This window comes from Melospiza melodia, chromosome 13 (assembly GCF_035770615.1).
Source record: "Melospiza melodia melodia isolate bMelMel2 chromosome 13, bMelMel2.pri, whole genome shotgun sequence".
NCBI classification, from domain to species: Eukaryota; Metazoa; Chordata; class Aves; order Passeriformes; family Passerellidae; genus Melospiza; species Melospiza melodia.
In genome coordinates, this window is record NC_086206.1 from 3010908 (window position 1) to 3033551 (window position 22644).

Sequence of the window (22644 nt, forward strand, 5' to 3'; positions counted from 1 at the left end):
CTCCTTCCGCAGCCCGGCACGACTCGGGAACCACTCGGGAACCTCCTCCCGCACCCGGCACCGCTCCGGAACCGCCTCCCACACCCGGCACCGCTCCGGAGCCTCCTCCCGCACCCCGGCACCGCTCCGCAACCTCCTCCTATATCCTGGGTACCTTCCCGGGCGCTTGCTCAGGTACCTTCTCCTGATCCTCGGTTCCTGCCCTGGTCCCTCTCCACAGCCACGCTCCCCACCCTGCCGCGCCCCCGCCAGTGCAGCCGCGGTGCCGGCAGTGCCGGGGCAGATCTGGATGAGCACACCGTGTAAATTGTTGCTGATTGATCAAGCTGTCATTACCACCCCATCCTCACACCCCTAACACTCTCTGTTTGACCAACAGAACCAGGAGAGCATGTCAGGGTTTTCACAAATGGACTTTCCTCGATGGTTTGTCAGTAATTCTAGCTTTTCAAAGTGCTGGAATACTGCCCTGGTTGGCCCAACCGGCCTAAAAGTGACATCAACTATTCTCATGCAATTTTGGTTTTGTGGTGCCTGTTACATGTGGATTTCAAAGCACTTGTGCAGGAAAATTAAACTGATCAAAACTGTGCAGTCAGTCCAAAGGAGAGCAAAAGACTGACTTGCACAAATTCACACCTCAGGTGTTGCCTGTTCCTGGTCCATGACTTCCCTTTCAGATCCCACCAGAATGTTCCAGTGATGTGGCTCCAGCCCCTGCCTTCTGAGAGGAGCTGAAACACAAGCAGAGGCTGCCCAAAAAGGCAGCAGGAATTCCTTCCTTGAAAAGCCTCAGAACTTCACAAAGCACTGAATAACTTGAATAACTTTGACCTCAGTCCTGCTCCAAAGAGAGGAGACCAAAGGCTCCACAGGGCCTTTCCAACCTGAACTTTACCTAAGGTGAGGTAAATGGTCAGTATTGCAACATTCTCACCTTGTGGCAAGTAAAGATTCACACCTTACACATTTTAGCCACTTGAGACGTATTTCAGATCCTGACAATGTGGATACTGATAGACATTCAGTGAAAGGATGAAGTCACAGATTGTCTGGACTAGGCTGGTGTCCCAGGGAAAACACCTGGAGTGTGTGAGGGACCTCAGTGTCCTCCTTGGGGACACTCCACCTCAGGAACCCTTCTGGCTCCCACTCTGCCAACAGTTCCACTGATACTCAACCCTGCTACTGGCAACAGCTCCACTCAGAGACATCTTTTATAGGTGTTTCAATATTTTAATAATGAAACCCCCAAATTACAACAGCTGAAAAGACTGGAAGGCATATTTACTGCATCATTGGCATCACCTTTATTGCAAGTCTCTCAGGTTTTGGTTACCTTGCCTGTTTTCAAGCATTTAAGCCACATCATAGGGAAAACCTAGTGCTAATACAATAACTAAACATTTTCCATAATAAAATAACTATTGATTCATCCTTCCTTTATCAGAACAAGTAAAAAATACAACTGAAATACTAAGGCTATCACTGAAAAAGCGAGTTACCAAGGCTTTCAGTAAAGCTTCCTATAAAAAATGTGTAATTAGCAGAAATTAGGGTTCTGCTCACTTATTTGAAAAATACACCAGAAAACAGTCCAATTATAAACAGAAGCCAAATTCTACCAGTACCTGCTCAGTCCAACAGTGAGTACAGAATTTCTGCAGCAGTGAGAGATTTGCCTCCTCTGTGCAGCAGTGTTTAACCACAAATTCAGTGTTTTCTGTCAGAGACCTTTTTCTGCACATGCAGCATATTCAACACGTGACAAAATATTCCACCTGCTTTAAACATTTTACTAATTAAGAGGAAACAGATTCAGACACAGCAACATTAACAGCACTTCCAGACATAAAGTATTCATTTTAGCAATATATCCTTTTCTTACAAATAGCATAGAGCAAGCGACAAAAAGTTAACTCAAAAATTGCACAATCAAATACTCAAGAAGCTTAAGTTCCAAATTAATGAAATTTTTACCAATAGAGATTTTGTTGTCTATGATAGCATTACTTAAATAAACTGTCAAGTTATGGTAAATTAAAACTACAATGCATAACAATTCTGTCAGTTGTCACTGAAAAACAGGAGTCCAAGCCAACCTAAATTCTCCAAGGGCCTGAGTTGTTCTGGTAATACCTCACTGTTACAAAGGCTGTTCTTGAACATTCTGCAACAAAGCACTCACAGATGATGTTACTGATGTCCTTTGTGGGCTTTTTTCATCTATAAAATGGAGATAAAAGAGAAAAGATCAAGATAAATGTTGCCCCAAACCACTGCACAATTACAGACCAGCTATCCATAGACAAAGGCTTGTCACTTAATTGCTCCCATGGTCTCCAAAGCACAGGAGCAATGCTCCCTGTGTGAGGGATGCATGGATTTATCACTGGGAAACTGCTGCAGAGGCTCTCACAGACCAGCATCACAACAGAGGCTGGGCAGAGAGGAGACCAATTTCCTGATAATTGGAAGCATTTGCCATCAGTAGAAAATTCAGTGCTGAGTACCTGCACCTGTAACCTGTAGTATTTCTTGGAAAGGTCAACGCTTGTCCGGCCTTTCTGGAAAGGGTAAGACCACAAAATCAAATTCCAGTGGTTGCCCATCTTCTGGACGCCTTTCAAAAGGCAGTTGATTTCTTCAGTTGTGAAATCTTTTCGGACTCTTCTCTTGTTCAAAGGTCTCGTGCTCATGGCCAGGGAATACATTTCATTGCCCTGCAAATAATTATTTTGGTGTTATTAAGAATGATGTAAATGTACCTGCTATTTTGCACGTTGAACTAACATATTACTGGCAATTCAACATTTAATAGTTGTACAGAAATGGTCCCACTGGCAAGGGAACAATGCTTCTCCAAGGTTTCTTCACTGTCACTACTTACTAAAATACAGTATTTTTCTGGGATCTTCATTTCTGTTGTGCCTACATAGTTTATTCTTTTAGCAGGTTTATTCCTTTAGGTTTCTGTTACTTCCATACTGTGCAAATCTTCATCAATACAGGAAAAATCAGACCTTCAGATCCACCATTCTGAAAATATGTCAGCTGAAAAATGCTGAACTCAATTCAAGGCTAAATCAGTGTGACTGGAGTAGAATCAACACAGGAATATTACTTTAATAAGGTTCATTTTGCTACTAGGCTACTGTTAAAGGTGACTAAAAAAGAAACTACGCAATTCCTACTTTTATTTGGCCATTTATAAACATGTCAGTGCATGATTAGGCTGTGCATAACTAACCTCATCTTTGTCAAGTGAATGTGTGCAATTTTCTTTTATATGCTGACATTTCTGGCTGCACATCTCTTTGACTCTCTGTCTCTTCTGGTTAGCATCCTGGGATTTTTGTAAAGCTACAAAATTGTGAACAAGGAGGCCACTTAGTCATGTTAAGCTAACTAAAATCTACTGAAAAACTGGATATAAAACTGTAAAGGAGCATTTATTCTAATTAATCTGAATATGTAAATGTTGCTTTGTTAATACTATCTCATTCTCCTTAGATCTTTTTCTCATAATCCACATTAAGACATAGGGACTATTGATGAACCAGAAGCAAATAATAATATTATTGATGTTCAAGTTGATTTCTGTGAGAGAAAGTGTAACAGTTTATTTAAATTTATAACCATTTATCTCCAATAGCAAGGACAGGTACTTCTCTCAATGCCCTGACCTAAACCCAAATACTGATCTTTCAGATGTGCGTATCAGAGAATTCACTTTCTGATAATACTCACAGTTTTCATAAGCAGGTGTCAAGTTATAGTTGCTAGTCCACCTAGTAGTATTCCTACTATGTTCATCTCTCTTTGAAGTATTAGATTTGTCTTTTCTATTTGGAGTCAAAAGAATGCCTTAAAAATAAACAATAAAACAATTACACACCTTTATGAGAAAAAACCCAAATCATAAAACAGAGGTTATGTTTTAGGAATTAAAATTTAAGCGAGAGTTATTTTTTGAGCCATACCACTAATCTGGTCTTGGAAGAAAGACTGGAAAATTCAGTTTACTTCACCTTACAGGAAATGTGTACTTGCTAAAGATAATACATTGTTCTAATTGGCTTTCAAGATGAAATACAGTTGCTTTGGTTGTTTTTTTTTTGTTTTAAAATTCCTTTGTGGTTTTCATAAGACCAATTACTCAATTACTGAATCTGATGGGGAAAAATATAAACAAATTTTAAAATCAACCTACTAGCTTTTACTGGGCATAAATTAAATAAAATAACCATGTGAACAAGGCTTTTGACAATAAGAGTACTAAAAATAAATTTTTGGTGGGAATTTCAAAATTCAGATTTCAATTCTCATTTCAAAGAATTCATTCTTAAGGATTCCCCTTGTAGCTGAGTATCACAAGCCCCAAGTCCTTAGCAGAGCTTCCAGCAGGAACAGGAATGAATCTAGTGGAATAACATGTTTGGAACTGCATAAGGAGTGGTGCTGAATCCAGGTTCAGGCAGCTAAGCTGTGCTCTGAGCCTGACTAAACCTCTCCATTTTAGAAAACAATGCCACAAAAAACTGAGGAATAGCAAATGCCATGGAAGTAACCCTGACAGGATTCAAAACAGGATCAATACAGCAAGTGCTTGATAACTTTGCAGGGAAATAATGTGCATGACACAATTTCATTATTATAGAGTATGCATCTTCTCGCCTAATAATATACAGATTGTTCTCAGAATCTAGAGGGGAAAAAAAATTTCTATTCACAGTCTCCCATGATAAAGTTCTGCAAAAGAATTAATAGACAGTAAGGGCTTTTCACACTAGTTTCTGAACCAAGCCCTTACTTTGGAAATGATCCTTCTTGCTCCTAAAAGTTGGTATTTCTTTATGCAGCCTGTCTTTCTCTACTGAGGCCAGCGGCATTTCTGGAAAATATAAGATGAACACCAGTACAAATGCCAATAAGTAATAACTGTTTAATTTTCAGAATTCATTGTTTAAACCAGAAAAAATATAGGATGTGCTTCTATTTAATTCATTAAGATCTCTAAGTATCCTAGACTCATAAGTGCATCAGGAATGGTGTGGCCAGCAGGAGCAGGGAGATCATCCTTCCCCTGTGCTCAGCACTGCTGAGGCCACACCTCAACTGCTGTGTCCAGTCTGGGCCCTCAGCTTGGGAAGGACTTTGGGACACTCGAGAGCATCCAGAGGAGGCAACGAGGCTGGAGAGGGGCTGGGAACACAAATCCTGTGAGGAACCCCTGGGGGAGCTGGGGGTGCTCAGCCTGGAGAAAAGGAGACTCAGGGGTGCCTGTATCACTCTCTACAGATCCCTGAAAGGATAGCTGTAGTCAGGTGGGGTTGGTCTCTGCTCCCAGGCAACAACTGACCGAACCAGGGGACACGGTCTCAAGCTGCACCAAGGGAAATTTAGGTTGGATATTAAGGAAGGTTTTTCACAGAATGAATGATAAAGTTCTGGAATGGTCTACCTGGGGAGGTGGTGAGTCACCATCCCTGGATGCATTTAAAACAAGGCTGGATGTGGCACTCAGTGCCATGGTTTAGTTGAGGTGTTGGGGCATGGGTTGGACTCGATGACCTTAAAGGTCTCTTCCAACCCAGTCATTCTGTGATGCTGTGAATACTGAATGAAATTACTTTGGTGTGATGTCATACATTTACTCACACATATTTCAACTTAACACATTCCTTTCTCTTAGGACTTGACTAATTCTGGCAAATGTGAGAGTCTTATGAAAGCCTATAATGAGCATCTGTCACCATGGCAAGAAACACACAAATTCCTTCAAAACAGGAGGGGCCAGTTCTGATCTCACTTGGTACAAATCACTGTAAATCAAATTCAGTGAGTGAGTTTCAAACAGCAAGACAATCAGAAGTAAATAAACAAAAGTTCAGAACTGTAAATGCCATTCTAAAGCAATGGTTCCAAGTACTGAACATAAACTCCATACTCTGGTGAGTTGCAGATCTGTTGCTGTTACCAGCAGCCACCCTGCGGAGCTGCCCTCGGTATCTTTCTTCAGCCTCCAGGATAACTCTGTGGTTCTCACACCTATGCAGGCATCTCTGCAACATCCTGGTGAAGGTTTTGCTGTTCAAGGACAGTCCTCCTGCTGTACAACCTGGGAAAAACAGGATATTGCAGAAATAGCAATCACGGCTTCTAAAGGAGCCACCACAAAGTTCAGGGTTTTATTTTGCTCACTAGGATCAATTTGACTTCAGTTTTCCATACTCATGGTGCTTTTATGTGCCTTCTTGAAATACTATGTATTTGTTCTCTTAGAAAAAAAATGGTTTCAACATTTTATGGGACTGAGTTATACTGCACTTCCACTGCAGAAGGACTGAGTGGGGCATGGATCCTCTACAAAACTACAAATATTGGTGGGATGGGAAGACACAGGCCTCAGTTCCATTTGCACATTTATCCAGGAGCCAAAATATATATATTATGTGCCATCTATTTTTTTTAAACTTTGTGTTGTAACAGTTACCTGTATTAATCTGAATCAATGGTAAATCTAGTTTAGGCATGGATGGTCTCACAGGAAGCCTTGCTGTTCATTTTTGAGGACATTCCCTAGGGTAATTTATGCTTTAAGATATCCTTGGATGCTCTCATGGATGCTCTCATACATCAGCTGAAGGAGAACTTGTGTGAGGAATCACAGGAAGGGCACAAGTCCATATTTGTAACATTCTGCCTTAAGATAAAGCAGTGCTAAAGCTCAGCTTGAATTTAGTTTGACAACTCGGATAAAAACAATGTTCAAACCTGAGTTATGGGCTGCTTTAGGGGTTCTTTTGTTTTCTGTGGGTTTTTGTTCTGTTGAGGGCTTTTAAATAAAAGAACATTGGCTTGATTAGAAAATCCACTCACAAATCCAGAGTACCACCAGCATTCTCATGACCTACTGATGGAGCAGGCTGAGGAATCAGAGCCTGGGGTAACAGAGGGCTGGAGCCGTGGATTACCATGAAACAGAAGTGAGGGAGAGAGAGGGGCTGCAGAACACTGAGGAGGTTTAGCAGGCAAAGAAATGAGGGAAATGAGCAGGGCTACGTGTCCTTCCTTCCTGTCTGAAGGCAGAGAAAGGAGGAAAACACCTGCTCAAGTATTCTTCTAATTATTCTTCTAATTAATTCAAGTTACTGTATGTTCTGTTTGTCAGCAAACCCACATTATTACATGGACTGAAACTGCAATTTGTCAGTTTCATTTCAATAGTTATCTTTTATATTGGAGGTAGAAAAAAGGAAGGGAAAGGGAAAGGGAAAGGGAAAGGGAAAGGGAAAGGGAAAGGGAAAGGGAAAGGGAAAGGGAAAGGGGAAAGGGAAAGGGAAAGGGAAAGGGAAAGGGAAAGGGAAAGGGAAAGGGAAAGGGAAAGGGAAAGGGAAAGGGAAAGGGAAAGGGAAAGGGAAAGGGAAAGGGAAAGGGAAAGGGAAAGGGAAAGGGAAAGGGAGAGGGAAAGGGAAAGGGAAAGGAGAAAGGGGAAAGGGAAAGGGAAAGGAGAAAGGGGAAAGGGGAAAGGCTTTGTTATTACATAACAGGTAATAGAAAAGATGTGTTACAATTTCTGTCAAGACAATCCACTTACTGCACTGCTGACTCTTTAAGGCTTTTTATGTACACTGGAAAGAAAGATCTAAGATAATACTTACCCAAACACCTTAAATCTGCAATTTTATGGGATGAAGATACAGCTGAAGTACTTTTGACTCTCTCAGTTTTCTCTGAGCAGAATGAATGTTGACCTAAATGAGGGAGGAAAAAAGTCACTAAGGAATATAATCCATCTTTTGCCATGGTAATCATGCATCAGCATAACTACATCCAACTGCATTTTCTATTTGTAGATTATTAAAGTATAATTAATAGAACAGCAGAAATCCAAATGAAATTTCTCAAGTTAAATGCCTCACATTGACATTTCTGTAATTCCAGAATAACCGTATTCAATTAAATGTTTTTTCATTACTCTCCCAAAGGATATTACCTCAACTTGTAGATAGCAAATGAGCCCAGTAAACCCATATTCCTTAACCAAGTGCTATAAACTTTATTTTTGTTTGGAATCAAGTGCTGAAAAATGTAATGTATTGGAATAATACATATTCTCAGTTTAAACAGGTGTAACCTGGAGATCAGCTGGATGCCTGTAAAGCTCCCATTCTGGCAAACTCTAATCTAAGGAATACTTAACAATTTTATAAATTAACAGGAAAGTAAACAATGAATAAAGATTTGATTGAACTGATCCCAGTCCTGAAATAAATGTATCAGGCCAGGATTAATGCAAATCTGGAAAACTCTTCTCTTAAACACATGTTCATCATGTAGGAACAGCATCAGGCAAAAGTCACTCTCACAGGCAGGTTCTATCCCAGCCTTACAGGCACAGCACCAAACCTCCATTTTCTGTTAGTGGCTTTCACTGGTCAGTACAGATTAAACACTAAACTTAATCTCTGATACATTCATTTGTACAATTAAAATCAGTTTAAAAAAACAAAGCTAAAATACGTATTAGAAGAAAAGTAGGGTAAATATTCTCCTGATAAAATTGTGTACAATATAAAACTCCAACACTATGTAAACCCATTGAAGGATATTACACATAAGGCACCTCTGTCATCTAATGATACATAACAAGTGATAAAAAGTAGTGATAAATGTACACAACATTAATTAAAATTTCATTAAGAACAAAATCAGCTCAGAAAGGAATATGTGTAGCTATTTGTACCTGATGTGCATGTCTGTTTCATATTTTTAACAGTCTCTGCTGGTTGTTTAAATAACTGTTCACTGGGAAGATCAAAATGTAAACAAATTAAAACCAATAGACCAATAAAAACAATGTATGTTTACCTGCAAATGAATACACACATTCCACGGGCACAACAAAAAACCATATTAAATATATAAAAGAGAAAACTCTAAAAAAATTATTCTAATTATCCCAAGTTACTGGACTTATGGCACCCAGCATGTAATCAGTGCATGTTAAAACCTGTTTCCCAGAGATCTGTGCCTGGCATTCTGTGCAGTCTGTCCAGCAGGGAGTGCAGAGCTGTCACTGGTTTCCTGAGTAATTTGCAATTCAGATTCACATAAAGATTACCAAGTGCACATAAAGCTCTCACAGAGTCTTCAGAATACTGTACCCTTCACCATTTGCAGCACTCTAAAAGGCAATTGGTTTTCTTCTTTTCTTAGATTAATTAACTTCTGTGCAACCAACACACTGCTATGATACCCTGATGGAGCATTTTTGTGTCCCTGACTCCCCCTGAAAGCCACAGGAGCAAGAAGCCTGATCCATGGTGACCTTCCAGTAACTCCTGTTTTCACACAAACACATATTCAAAACTAGATTTTTTTTTAATTAATATTTTAAGAATTTTGTGCATCAGAGCCCAGAACAACAACTAAAGCAGCTGTGAAATTATGCTAACCAGTAGCAAGGCAAAATTTACCTGAACGTACCATGGAAAATATCCAGGCTCTTGGTGATTTCTGTGCTAGTTGCAAAGTAACAATATAATATCAGCAAACTGCACAGAGCAAGGTGCAGTCAGACACACAAAAAAAGCACAAGAAAAATGTGGAACTCAAAAAGTACAAAACAAAACATACCCCCCCCCCACCCCCAAAATGTAATTTTGCTTATACTTTTCCATTGACTGTCTTGAGGAATATTCCAGATATAAACTCAAGAGAATGGAATCTGTATTTATCATTGCAAGTTAGCTAACAATAATTTTGGGTTTATCAATAGGAAAGATAAACACAAGCAGCAAAAGAAAATTAGCATCTGTGTGAGAGCAATGAGCAAGAGAACAGTTCCAAATATGGCTGTTCCACCACTGGAACATAAGGGGAGAACAGCAGAGGTGCAGAAACTTTTCCTCCTACTTTGCAGACACTCCAGTTTAGTATTTTTCCAAGCAGTTCTCTACCTGTTGTTTCCCTAGTAAATGCACACTATAGAAACCATTGTAGTTTTGTCCAAACCAACAGCTGAAATCTTGATCTGTTACACCAGTGAGAATTTTAGGGCAAAAGCCATGGATGATTTTCAGCACTATGCTGAGGGCATTCAAATGTGCCCTAAAAGAGGCACTCTGTCCAACACCAGCACTCAGAGAGCAGCAGCTCTACAATGACTGTAGTCTTTGATCTGTGACCTCAAAAACAATCTCTGATGGGCCACCCAAGGGTTACATCTTCCACTAGGAAAAACACCCATAGTTAGTTACAGGTAATTAAAACACCTGTCAATCTGGAATGACTAAAGAAAAGCAACTTAGTATTTCTGCTTAGGTGTAAAATTCTCACCCTGCCTGAAGACCAGACCGACTTTTTCCACAAGCAGTTTTCCCATTTAAATTGTGACTTTGAGGCACACTGTCTGTTTGCAGCTCAGTGACTGAACATGGAATGTTCCTCTGTTCAGTTTGCCTGGTAGAAGCTGCATCCATAGTGTTCACTGTTTCATTTTTTTGTGGAGCAGAAGTTAGAGATGGAGCAAGAACCTGATTATTCAACTTTGAGGTCAACTGTGGACAACAGACGACTTTCTGAGTTCCTTCTGTGTACTTCTTTGGATCAACAGGTTTCACTTCATGGGATTTTAATGCTTCTGAAGAATTGGCTACTGAAGATTCATCTATAAATATTTCTCCTTGCACTCTTTCCTGTATTGAAAAGTACTGATTAGTGACTATGTGAGCTCTATAAAAATGGTAAATAAATCCAGTGCCAGGATTAACTAGATGGTTTAACTCTGACAGTTAAGCAAATTCCAGAAAACCCTCTGACTGAGCTGAGAGCCAGCAAGAGAGCAATGCCACTGAATGTGTTGAGGAGGTACTTCCTAAATGCTAATTTCAGGCTGAAGCAAGGAATTTGCTACTAAGGTACTGCTAGAAAGTAAGAGCCATCTAAATAACTCATAAACTTGCTGTTCCAAACCCATAGATACATAGCAGCTTTAGAGCACATGGAGAAAATGAAACAACTTTTTCTCAGCCTATGTTTGCATTCTCCTTTATCATCTATCCCACCACAGCCATACAACCCTGAGCATTTCATGCATGCAAATATTAAAATTATAGGTTTGAATGTCCAGCAATTAAAAATTAATTACACTTCTTTTTCTATCTCATAGAAAATCTGGGGTTACAATAAACAAGAGCACTTCATACAATACAGATGCCTCCATTCTCTGCACACCTGTAACTCAGTCTGATCTACAATACTGATAAAAGCTGCAGGTTGTAGTTTCACACAAATCCAATGTTTTTTCCTGGGTTTTTTGCTCACATGGAAATTATCTTAAGGATTTACTTGCACTTTCTCCTTAAACTCTGGAAAGGTGTGATTAGTTTTATACTATTTTGGTAAACAGACCAACCTCATTGTGCTGTTTTTCAATTGAGTTTATTCTGTGTAAAATTTCTTTTGCTTTCTTCCAGTAGTCTTGCAGACATCTATTTCTGACTTGCACATCCAATTCTTCTGCATTGTTCACATTTAGTGAGTTATCATATAATTTCAGAGACAACTGTTCAGCTTTATAAAATATAAAACAAGATTAATATTTAAAATTTTATCAAGTAACATTTTAAAAGTATTTATTGTATTTAGTACACTGAGGGACAGCCCCAATAATTTAATGCAAAATAGCAATTTTTATAAAACTTAAATTTATACATAAATGTTAACACACTTGAAATATACACTGCAGTTACAAGAGGTGAACTTGCAATTATAGCTCCTATAAACTGTTTTCACAATGATGTTGTGAAAAAAAAAGCTTTTTTTATTGAATTAACTCTGGCTTCTTCACCAGTATGAGTCTCTGCTTTTATAAAAAAAACAATTCCATATTAATGGACAGTACAAATCTCCACACACCCTCAATCTTACACAAACCTCTCAGTTGTGCTTGCAGCACAGAAATGTAGATATCTCTTTGTTTTTTCTTAATTAGCATTTGCACACCTTCCACACTCTAGAGATTACAGGACAAGGTCTCCCTGTTTCATGGGAGGGATTGTACAGATAAGTAATAAAAAAACTGAGAGGGGGGACCTAAAAATACATCCTATTTTAGAAAAAAGAAGATCAAAATTTCTTAATATTAGAAATTAATGTAGACACAGTGATTTTGGGCTTGATTATCTCCTGGTTTATTCTCTCCCTCTAGTGGTACATCCCCAGGAAGAGAGCATCCACTGGGTGTTAAATGACAATGTTTGTATTTTCCACACAATTTATAGATGGGAAAACTTGAAGAACTGGCCCTACATGGAGAGGTTTCACAAATGCATTTTTGCAACACTGTTGGAATTTTTACTTCTCTTTTTTCTGCCTAAGTCAGTTCTTGATGACAAAAAAGCAACTTTCTGTGCAGAAAACAAACATCTTCTGGAGTACACAGAATTACAAAGCTGCTGCAGTTAAAATCACTTGGGGAATCAGCAGAACACAGAGATGGAAACAATCACTCTCATTTTTAAAGCAGTAACAGCAAGCTTACTCATTTCTTTGCAGTTCTGCAGCACAAAAGTAGCAGCTTTGATGAGTTCCTCGTCCTGAGATTCTGTCAAAACCTGAATCATAAGTGGCAGACCATTGTTCTGAAGCAGCTCACACTGGTTCTCTTCTAGAACAGGACATGGTAAAGGAAAGCTTTGGTTTCAGCCCCACACACCTTAACCTTACAATAATTGTAGGGGCCAATACTGGCAGCTCTCTGCAAGTTTCTGTAGAAAGAGAGATTTGCATGCCAGACCCGAGCCTGCTGCAGGGACAGCAGGAGTTAACATCCCACAGGATGATTTGACCAGAACTCAGATTGCTGTAAGAAAACTGAAGGATGACTGAGACAAATTATACCATGGAGTTCCAAGCTCATTTAATTGTGGCCTAAAACATTTGAATAATGACTCCCGTATTTCTTCTCTTCCATTACCTGCTCTTGGAGTAGATATGTGACATTTCTGTGAGGCCTGAGATGAGGAAATATCAAAATCTCAAGGTTTATAATGAGCAAAATCAAATTAGTAGTTTAATCCTGGTCTAGCCAATCTGTTCCTCCTCATTTATTATATAATTAGCTGAAGTTTTATTGTGATCTCATTCGCATATGTATTCATGTAATTGATAACTTGCTAAACATAGTTCTTTCTTCTTTAAACTCAATTAAAAAAAGAAATAAAAAAAATTAACATTTTTATTTTGACAGTGTTGACATTTTAAGAAAAACCTTTTTTCTGTTGAAACAATTGTTCAATAATTTTTAAATAATTTTTCGATTCAAAAGACATTTTCCATTAAGTCTTGTTTCACTAATTCTTAATGAAAAAATGTCTGTTAAAACAAATTTATGACCAATTGAGCTAATTATTGAACATGTCATTGGCACTCAGAGGATGAAAATCAACTAGGATTTTTGAACATAAGGCCTTCATCTTGTTTATCTAAACATACATGAGAAAAAAAAGAAGTACAAATGAATTTCCCTTTCTCTTTGCTTGCACTACCACAAAACACCAACTGAAGTGCTGTATTTGTACCAGATATGCTTGGACAAGCCCTGAGGAACATGACAAGAACATTTCAGGGCTACCTGCTGCTTCTGTGTCCTGAAACCAATGCACTTCCATGGCTTTTACAAATAGCACTGGCCTTGTAAGCAGTGGACAGAAGCTGTATGTGCCAAGGACCATGCAAAAGAGAGCTCAAGAGAACTCATTTGCTGTGTCTGCATTGTAGCAGCTTCCAGCTCTGGAATAATTATTCCCTGTGACACCTAAGCCCAGCTCTGAATTCTTGCATATTTAGTCTACTGTTTTAAAGCTACTAAAGACACTTGCTGCTTACAAGCTTTAAAATTTAACAATGGAATAATATAGAAAACTTTTTGTCCAAATACTGACATTGTATTATTTAACAGAACTCTCTCTCATGCCCCAGCCTTGATGAAGTGACACCACTGGGGGAGTCAGGGGATGAGAATTTAGGAGAAGCTGACAGTGAAAAAAAAAAGCAAATCTTACCACAAACTTCAGTGCAGTGTCCAATTGTTAGAATAATACTGATTTTTTCTCCTGTGCTCAGTGTCTCATTGGACAGCAGCTTCAGCAGCTCTGACACAGTGTGATACTTTGCCAAGACAACACCCATGGCAGCTGTTTGTTAAAACAATTGGAAGGAAAATAAACGAGATCACGAGTGTACAGGAATTGAACTCTACAAACCCCTCAAAGCCTTGGGCTGCTCAGCCCTGCCCTGCTCCACCTGGAACAGCTCAGATTGCCCCATGCCCCCTGTGCTGCTCCCAAATGCAGCCCTGCCCGTCCTCCCAGCCTGTGCTCCATGGAGGTGAGGCAGAAGATCTGATGGATGAGGGCTTTGCACTGTGCAGCTTTTGCAGATCCCTGCTGAGTTTCTCCTTTATCAGCTCCAGCATGGAGCCACAGAGAGTTGAATAAAACAACAGAGTATCTGCCATAAAAGAGCAGGGGGCAAGCCCTTCCTGGCACTGGCAACACCCCTGCTGGTCCATCCACGCTGACGCCTGGTGCTGTCACACCCAACTGAGCTGAAACTACCCTCACAACTCGTGCAGGAAGATGCTTTTCAACTTTTGGGAACTTCCATTTGAAGCTCTTATGGCAGAAGTGGGAGATGCACCAACCATGGCCACAGCACAGGTTGATCAGCATCACAGGTTTCTGCAAACCTTCTGTGGAAAACACCAAACCTCATCAGCAGAGCAGTACCCAGCCAGCAAACCAGAGCAGAGTGTGCTGTGCAGAAACACCACATTGGTTCAGCTCCACCTCTGAATGATTAAAGCTTCCTTAAGCTACACAATTTATTATTCAGGCACAGGCCTAACTCCAGGATCCATGACTGGTCAAACCCAGGCCCAGAGCTCAGCTTTACTTACCCAGCACAGGCTGTAGCATCTTATTTTTAATTTTTAATTTTCAGTTGAGTTTAAATTTCACTGTATTTATTTTAGCAACAATGGGACAGTAATCCACCTCAGATGAACTGAATCACTCCCCACTTACACCTCTGAGCTTTAAAAAACACTGCAACATCCACTGGGATGTGTATAACTTAACTGCCTTTAAGCATTCATTTCTGCAACTTTACCACCAGCACAAGACTTTAAAAATTGCATTTTAAAATTACCATAGATAACAAATGTCTTTCCACTCACAGTTATTAGCAATACAGGCATCCAGGGTCTTTGCTACTACCACGGCAAGTTTCATGCTGGAGTGACTCAAACAAGAATCATGCATAAGCGCAAGGAGAACTTTGGCTAATGTATCCAATCCTCCAATAGAAGCAAAATACTTCTGCACATATGCTTGGTGGAAAAAACAAAAAATGTGATTTAAGCGACAGAGTTTGCAAATTATTTTAGCATTTCACTGAGTAAGTCCATTAGAGTTTTTCTGTGCATGTGTTAGTCATTACATTTCTTATACAACAGAAGCTGGATATACATTAATCTCATAAAGGAATGCAGTGACTGCATATAAAACAGTTACAGGAAAACATGACCCTAGTATGTGCACACAAATGGCAGACATCATGCCCGACTTCTACCAATCAGTCACGTAATAAGGACTTTAATTTAGACACACTTTTAATCAGAACAGCTCCAAACAGTTTTACTGACCCTAGGAAATGTCACCAGACTGTGGCTAGCTGTGGACATGAGCACAGCATAGTGTAAGTAAAGATGTGGAATACAGTGGTCAAAGTCGGAAGAACAGCAAATGACTTTGTTAGAGATAAATTGACAAGAAAGAAAAAATCATTTAGCTCTCTAATTAAACTTCCTTTTATCAAATGCAAAACTGTGTAAAGCTTGAGCTGCACTTACAGTTATTTGCAACTGTGAGACCAAGAAATGAGCAAATGGGACGAACTATCTCAGGCTCTGTGCAACTCTCCAGCCACTCTTTGGCATGGGGAAAAACTGAACAGCAAATGTTTTGATTATCTTCTGCAAAAGTAAAAACAAATTACCCCAAATCAAAACACAATCATTGAAATCAACTTCAGCTGAACAGTAAAAATGAAACCAAAGTGATTTGGAGAATCTCTCTGAACTTGCTCCACAATTTTCAGAGCAACACCTACCGTTCTGGGGGTTGTTGACACAGGCACAGAGAGTGCTGCACACCGAGCACCAGAGCTGATAGCAGGGATCAGAGTTTTCATCTGACACATTCTTCTCAGACGTGCAGAGAGTTGTTCTGTTCAAGACAATGCAAGCAAGTCCCAAATAGTCAAGGAAACACAGCTGCTAACCAGTCCATTATCTGTTTGAATTGCAACCCTGTTTACCTGAACAACTGCAGCAGCAGGCTGATGCAGCCTGTGTCTCTGACACAGCTTTGCCCATTTTCTAAAAGAGAACACACACAAGACTCCAGAGACAAATGCAATTGCAGACAAAATCTTAACAGCAAGTTTAATTTACATACATACATTCCCTTTCCCAAGCACATATCCTCCCCAGAAGGAAATACAAAATCATATCAACATGTTGGTAAATAACCTTTCTATTCCTTCTATTCTAGTCTCTCTTTCTAGACACTCTCAGAAACTATGGGTTTCCATTTGCAAACTGTATTTTTAGAACTAAACCACCTTCTGCTGTTTAAGAAAATCCCAGTGAACAATGACATATTTTGACAATTCAGGTTCAGTTACATGCAAACATTCATCTTGATAAATTAACTTCACCAAAACATTGCTTATTGACTGTGCCAAATTTTGGACTGCAGATTGGCAAATAGAAAAGGAGTGTTGTTGTAACACAGAGGAAAAAACCCCATTTTTTTACTTACTATTATTTGACACCAGAGCTAAGATGACATAAACAGACATTCTTTTCAAGTTCACACCAGAATCCTTTTTAATTAAAAATAAAATGAGGTCTTCAAACAGTGCAGAAGTACACAAAGTCTGTTGACAATACACTGGAAACAGAAAGTGAAAACCATTAAGTGCTAAAGTAAGCCACTCATCATCCTAAATTGTTAAGTCTCAGTTGTGGCCAGTACCTGGGGAGCAGAGACAGGGCAGGACTATGAAGTGCCTGAGGGCTTCCCCCTGGCAGTGAGTTCTACACCAAGCTTTGGAACAATCCAGGAGCCATTGAACACTTGCTGCTGAGGGAGAGGGGAGTGCAGGTGTCTGGAAACTCAAAGACACTCTGTGTGCACAGGGGAGCAAGGCACTGATCAAACCCAGGCGTGGACAGGGCAACTGGGGCACCCTCACTGCCCCTGCTCCAGCTGACAAGCTTCTAGTTTCATTTTGTGAGACCAAAAGGAAATGGAGACAAAGCAGGAGCACAGGTAATGACAGGGAGCCACAGCACACTCAGAAATACAAACAAGATTATTTTTATTACCATTACTCTCTATAATAATCCCCAGTGTAAATAAAGCTGCTTCCTTTACGATGCAATGAGCGCTGGACTTGGCAAGGTCATTTATAAACATCAAACCACCAATTTCTCGCAAGTATTCGCTCGCTTCACCTACAAGAGGAAAAAAGAGCAGAAACTTTTGCTTTTGTTTCTCTGCAAAATGAAAGGCTTCTAAGGTTCTCCAACACCTCAAGCCCTATGTCCCCTAGACATTTTTACAGTGCCCACCAGTTCTTGGCATATTTGGTGACCATAAATGACTGGTTCTAAGGAAAAGCCTTTCTTACTGTTTTGCTGGCAAATGGAATAGATAGTGATCAAAGCCTCCTTCTGAGACAGAGGGCAGTCCATCTGATATTTAAGGCATTCAAGCAGTAAGTTCAAATCTGTTTTCATATCTAGGAGCAAACACAAAAAACTTCATTACAATTGTTATATTTTCTAGATATTAATCTAATCTAACCTGTCCAAAATGTAGTATGTACATGCATTTTAAAAAGGGGGGAAAAGTGAGCCAAAATGGAGCCACACCACTTCTATTCAGCCACAAACAACAAACCTAGAAATATTTCTGTCCATAGTTTGTTCTCTGAGCATGATTTCCTTTGCAAAGTAACAGCCTCCTTGTAATATTTCTGGCCTTTAATTACTAGTAATTCTTAGTAAGTCTGATGTAAACTACTAAATATTAAATTCACAACTGCAAGGTGCGTTAAGTGTAAATAATACAGAGCCCTTAAAGTATTCAGAGTGCAAATAAAATTCAGAGTGCAGTTGAAAATCTCTGGAGTAGTAAGGAAAGAGCCCAAGAGCACAAGGCTGCTCTGTGGTACTGAGTTACAGGAGACAGAAACCATGCAGCACAGCAGCACAGCCCTCAGCCAGGTGCTTGGAGATGTAACAGAAAATATTCTCTGCCTCCTACATACAACCCTGGGTGGGTAAAACAGACTTGGAAAATCTGCTTCTTAGTCTTTGGGCTATCATTAAAAGACTGACTTGGTAATTATTTCTAACAGTGACAGAAGGTATTGTTTACTGTAAACCCTTACAAGGTTTGAAGGTTCTTAAAGAAGTTAAAATACAATAAAAATGTGGATAAATATTAGCAAATTAAAAAAAAAAGTGACTTTGTGGTGGTGTGTTTTACTCTGTGTGTAGGGTTGGCATTGGATGTACCCTTTGCATATCCAATACAGTATCCAAAATTTGGCAACTAGGAAAAAGCACATTTTCCCAACTGCTCACCACCCCCCAACAGGCCTATCTCTAAAGTCTGCTAAAACTTTGTAAAACTGATGCAGATTATAATGATAAATTATATTAGATATCTTACCACACTGACTTATCTGCACCTTTTCAGTGTTCATTTTTGTTTTATCTCTGTTCTTGCTCTACAACAGCAAGGAAAAAGTGTTTTCAGTTCCGTTCAGCTTAGCAGTGTTTATAATATATGCAGTATAAATTACATCATTTTTCTAAAATGCACTTTTCCCAATTTTCTGCTTTTACTCTGTCATCTCTCACACACAGTTTAATGTATTCCTGTATGGCAAAGTTTTCCTTTGGAAATGATGTTGTAGTGCGTTTTTAAGTTTCTCTTGCGTTCCCCCATTTTATGTATCATTCTCCTTTTGTCCTTGTACAATGGTTCTTCCCTCCCCAGTTTTCCCGCCACAGCTCTCCTGACAGTTCTGTTACTGCGGTTACCCCTGCCCCATTCAGTTGTCAATCGCTCAAGTTATGTAACTTCCCCTCCCTTATTTTACCATATAAGTAAGCTTTTCCTCCTCCCTGGCCTCAGTCAATCACCCCCCCCACTCCTCCCAGCTTTCGAGAACCTTCTTCCCCTTGGGGGATGTAATTGGCTGGGCTCCCGGGGCTCCTCTCTAACCTTGTGTTTATTGGATATGTTTGCATGTCAGTTATGTTGTGCATCTCCCTATATGTTTTCCTATTTGCTAGCGGGGTTTCCCTCCTTTCTCCGTCCCTTGCCTTTAAAACCTCGCCTCTCCCCTTGCTCCAGGCCGGTTTGCTGGTCGGCGCCCTCCCTCCCTCGGTACCTGCCATCCTTCAATGAACCGACATTAACCCCCAGCAAGTGCTCAGTCCCTTTCCTCGTCCCATCCAGCGCATACAATCCAGCCCGCGATCCGGCCCAGCCCGAGGCCGCGACGCCAAGGGCGGCTGATCTCGGATGCAGCGGAGGCGCCGGCAGTTCCCCCTCTGGCTGGCCGGACTGGGAGCCGCACACGCGTTCGCGCAAAATACAGTATTTTATAATAGCCCTGCATTTGTAACTACCAGGTTATCATCTTTTGAGAGTGGACAAAGGCTCAAAGCAGAATCATTGTCATCTTAATGAAGACAGCCAGCCCTGCTTTCTCTTGGGAGTTACTGATTGCCCCCGTTCCTTTGCTGCTTCCCTTAGAGAGTGAGAATTGAGAGACTTCCATTCCCTGCAGCCTTTCAGAAGTGATAACAGACACGCATTTCATTTTCCTACAAATCCAACCCTGCCACAACAAGGAAAAGCTTGCCAGCCTTCCTCACCTCTTTTTGTCCTACTGCCACCACCCTGCCAGCCTAAGAAAAAACAAAACCCACCCAAACAAAAGGAAGGCTGCAAAAATGAGTTCACTCTGGAGCTAACTGCTTTTCAGAAGAGTTTAATTTAATACATGTTTATACAATTATACTATGTAGGAAGCACACGGGGTTTACAACTGTATGTATACAAGGACACATCTTGACTTTTTCCTGGATCTTTTGCAACCTACAGAAGGTACACAAAATAGTGTTTATAAGCCAGCCTGCATTAATTAGATGCAAACAGCTCACCTCAGTTGTTGCATCACAGAGCAAGGTGGAAAGACAAGCAACTAGATTTATCTCAACAAACAGCTGGCAAGTGTTGCATATGAAACTTCTCCATCAGTTATGGCAAACAACCCAGTAACATTGCTTCAAACCTCAGAAACCACTCCTGGAGAAGCGCAGATCTGTCAGTGCGTGTGCTCAGCAGCACTAGAGCACATGGCTGGCACGGCCAGCAGAGCAGCCAGCCTGGGCAGGACTTATCCTTTGAAACCAGGGACCAAACCCAGAGGGGACAAGTGCGCCTTGTTGGCCTCCAGTGGAAACCAAAGCCCAGAGCAGCAGCTGGGGCCGTGAGGACGCTGCGCTGTGGAACAGGACTTGGGGCTGTCCTGGCCCATTTCAGCTCCCTCCTCCCTCAGATGAGCCCTGCGTGATTTACAGCTCATTATCACAGCTCCGCTCTGAAGCCTTAGCAAGCACTCCAGATCAGCCCAAATATAAAAGGGAAACAACATAAGAAAGAGGGGAGGGGCATGAAAGGCAACAGTCTACTGATGAAACAGCAGCTGCATTCTTGTGTGGGAAGGTTAGGGAGTCGCGAGGGGGAAAATGGGGCACGGCTCGAGTACCTGTGGTCCAGTGGCGCGGGTGGCTCCGGGCAAGCCCCGAGGCGAGGCGGGTGCCCGCTGCCGAGCGCGGCCCGGCTGAGGATGGGATCTGCGGGCTGAGGGCTGGGATCGCCGGACTGAGGGATGGGATGGGCTGCGATCGTCGGGCTGAAGGACAGCGGAGGCCCCGCCGGCTTGAGGGCTGCGATCTGGCGGAGCTGAGGGCAGAGCCCGGCCCGGCCCCTCAGGAGCCGCCGCAGCCGCAGCGCCGCCCGAGCCCCTCAGGCGCGGCCGCCCCTGGCCTCGGGACAGCCCTGAGCCTTCCCCTCAGCCGGGCGGGAAGCGCTTGCAGTTGTAGAACCGGCAGGGGTGAAAGAGATCTTTAAGACCATCAGTTCAACGTCAGGCCAGCACTGACACTGCAAACACTAAACCACTAAACCATTTCCCAGGGTCAGATCCAGAGGCCTCTTTAACAGCTCCAGGGATGGCAACTCCACCCCCTCTCTGGCCAACCTGTTCCCAGGCCTGAACTCCTAAACAGTGAAATTTTTTTTTCTAAAATCTAACCTGAATTTCCTCTCCATGTGAGGCTACTTCCTCTGGTTCTTAGTGCATAGCTAATATCTGAGTTTATTAGAAATGCATTCTTTTATACACCATTCTGATAGAGGTGCACCTGATTGGTCTTTTAATCAACACCTTGTCACACTATCTGCTAATGAAGAAGACACCCTTTGGTAAACCTCTTATGAAAAAACAACTCTTCAAAGCACCAGCTGTAATTGCCTGCAATAATTTCTCAGATGGAAGTCATTAGTTTCAGCTCTACCTTCCCAGATTAGGTAACCCAAGTAATATTTCATTGGGAGAAATTCCTATGTCCTTTCTTGGAGCAGTTCTGATCCGTAATAATGCTGATCTGGTTTCAATCATTAATTTGGTAATATGGTTCTTAAGGATAGCATTCATTCTCTCCACACATCCAGAGCTTTGAGGGTGCCACGGGGTATGGAATTTCCAATTTATGTCTAATACAACACATAGAACGTAAAATTTTTGAAGTCAAGTGTGTTCCCTTACCTGAGTCCATTCTTTCAGTTCTTGCATATCTGGGAATGATTTGTTCTAATAGCATCTTAGCCACTTTGGAGGTAGTTGCAGTTGAGATAGCAAAGGCTCCCAGTGGGTGAGGTGATCAACTGTTCCAAGAAGATATTTCCATCTCTGTATTTTGGGGAACTAAATCTAATGTATTTGCATATTTTGAAAGGGTCTAAGGGCTAGGGCTCTTCCCTCACTAGGGTGTTTTCTCATCACTTCTTTATCTTTGAACAACTTCAACATTGTCCAGTCACTATTTGGCTACTGCAGAGACTCCCTCGTAGCAATAAGTTCTTCAGAATTGATCATACAGTGCTTGAGCTCTCCAGTGCATTTCTTGTTGTAGCTTAATTTCAATTACTGTAGTAATTGCTTTATTCATTCTTTGCCTCCCTTTCCTGCCAGCTGTGACTGGAACTACACCAAAGGGAAAGTGCCTGCAGCCGAAGGAAGGCTGTGCTTGGGTATCTGCTTCTGTTTGTTGTTGCTGCCAGCGTTGTTGTTTGTTTGCCTTGTTGTACATACTGGCAAAGAACTTCTCCCATATCTTTGCCTGAAAGCCCCTTAATTTCAAAGTGATAATAATTTGGAGAGGAGGAGGTCACATTTTCCATTCCAGAGAGGTCCCGC

At 41.0% G+C, this 22644-nt stretch overlaps 1 protein-coding gene across 1 annotated transcript; it reads right to left on the reverse strand.

Annotated features, from left to right (window-relative positions):
• Positions 1-3598: 3598 nt before the first annotated feature.
• LOC134424111 (telomere repeats-binding bouquet formation protein 1-like) lies at positions 3599-17886 on the reverse strand. Its single transcript, XM_063167609.1, has 16 exons — positions 17770-17886; positions 17465-17593; positions 16896-17027; positions 16390-16450; positions 16183-16298; positions 15923-16045; positions 15248-15400; positions 14073-14204; positions 12551-12676; positions 11423-11580; positions 10345-10703; positions 8750-8811; positions 7665-7757; positions 5951-6121; positions 4814-4894; positions 3599-3867 (listed from the first exon to the last, which is right to left on the reverse strand). Exons 1-16 carry the CDS (start codon positions 17876-17878, stop codon positions 3674-3676), a joined length of 2199 nt encoding a protein of 732 aa, XP_063023679.1. The 5' UTR covers positions 17879-17886; the 3' UTR covers positions 3599-3673.
• Between the last annotated feature and the right edge of the window lie 4758 nt (positions 17887-22644).

Excerpts from the sequence above, each read along its gene's own strand:
- LOC134424111 (XM_063167609.1), bottom strand. The coding sequence starts at position 17,878 with ATGAAAACAGATTTGAACTTACTGCTTGAATGCCTTAAATATCAGATG. Across the intron at positions 6,122-7,664 it reads TGCAGATTTAAGGTGTTTGG|GTTGTACAGCAGGAGGACTG; the intron begins GTAAGTATTATC and ends TGTTTTTCCCAG. Across the intron at positions 4,895-5,950 it reads CAGATCTGCAACTCACCAGA|AAATGCCGCTGGCCTCAGTA; the intron begins GTATGGAGTTTA and ends TATATTTTCCAG.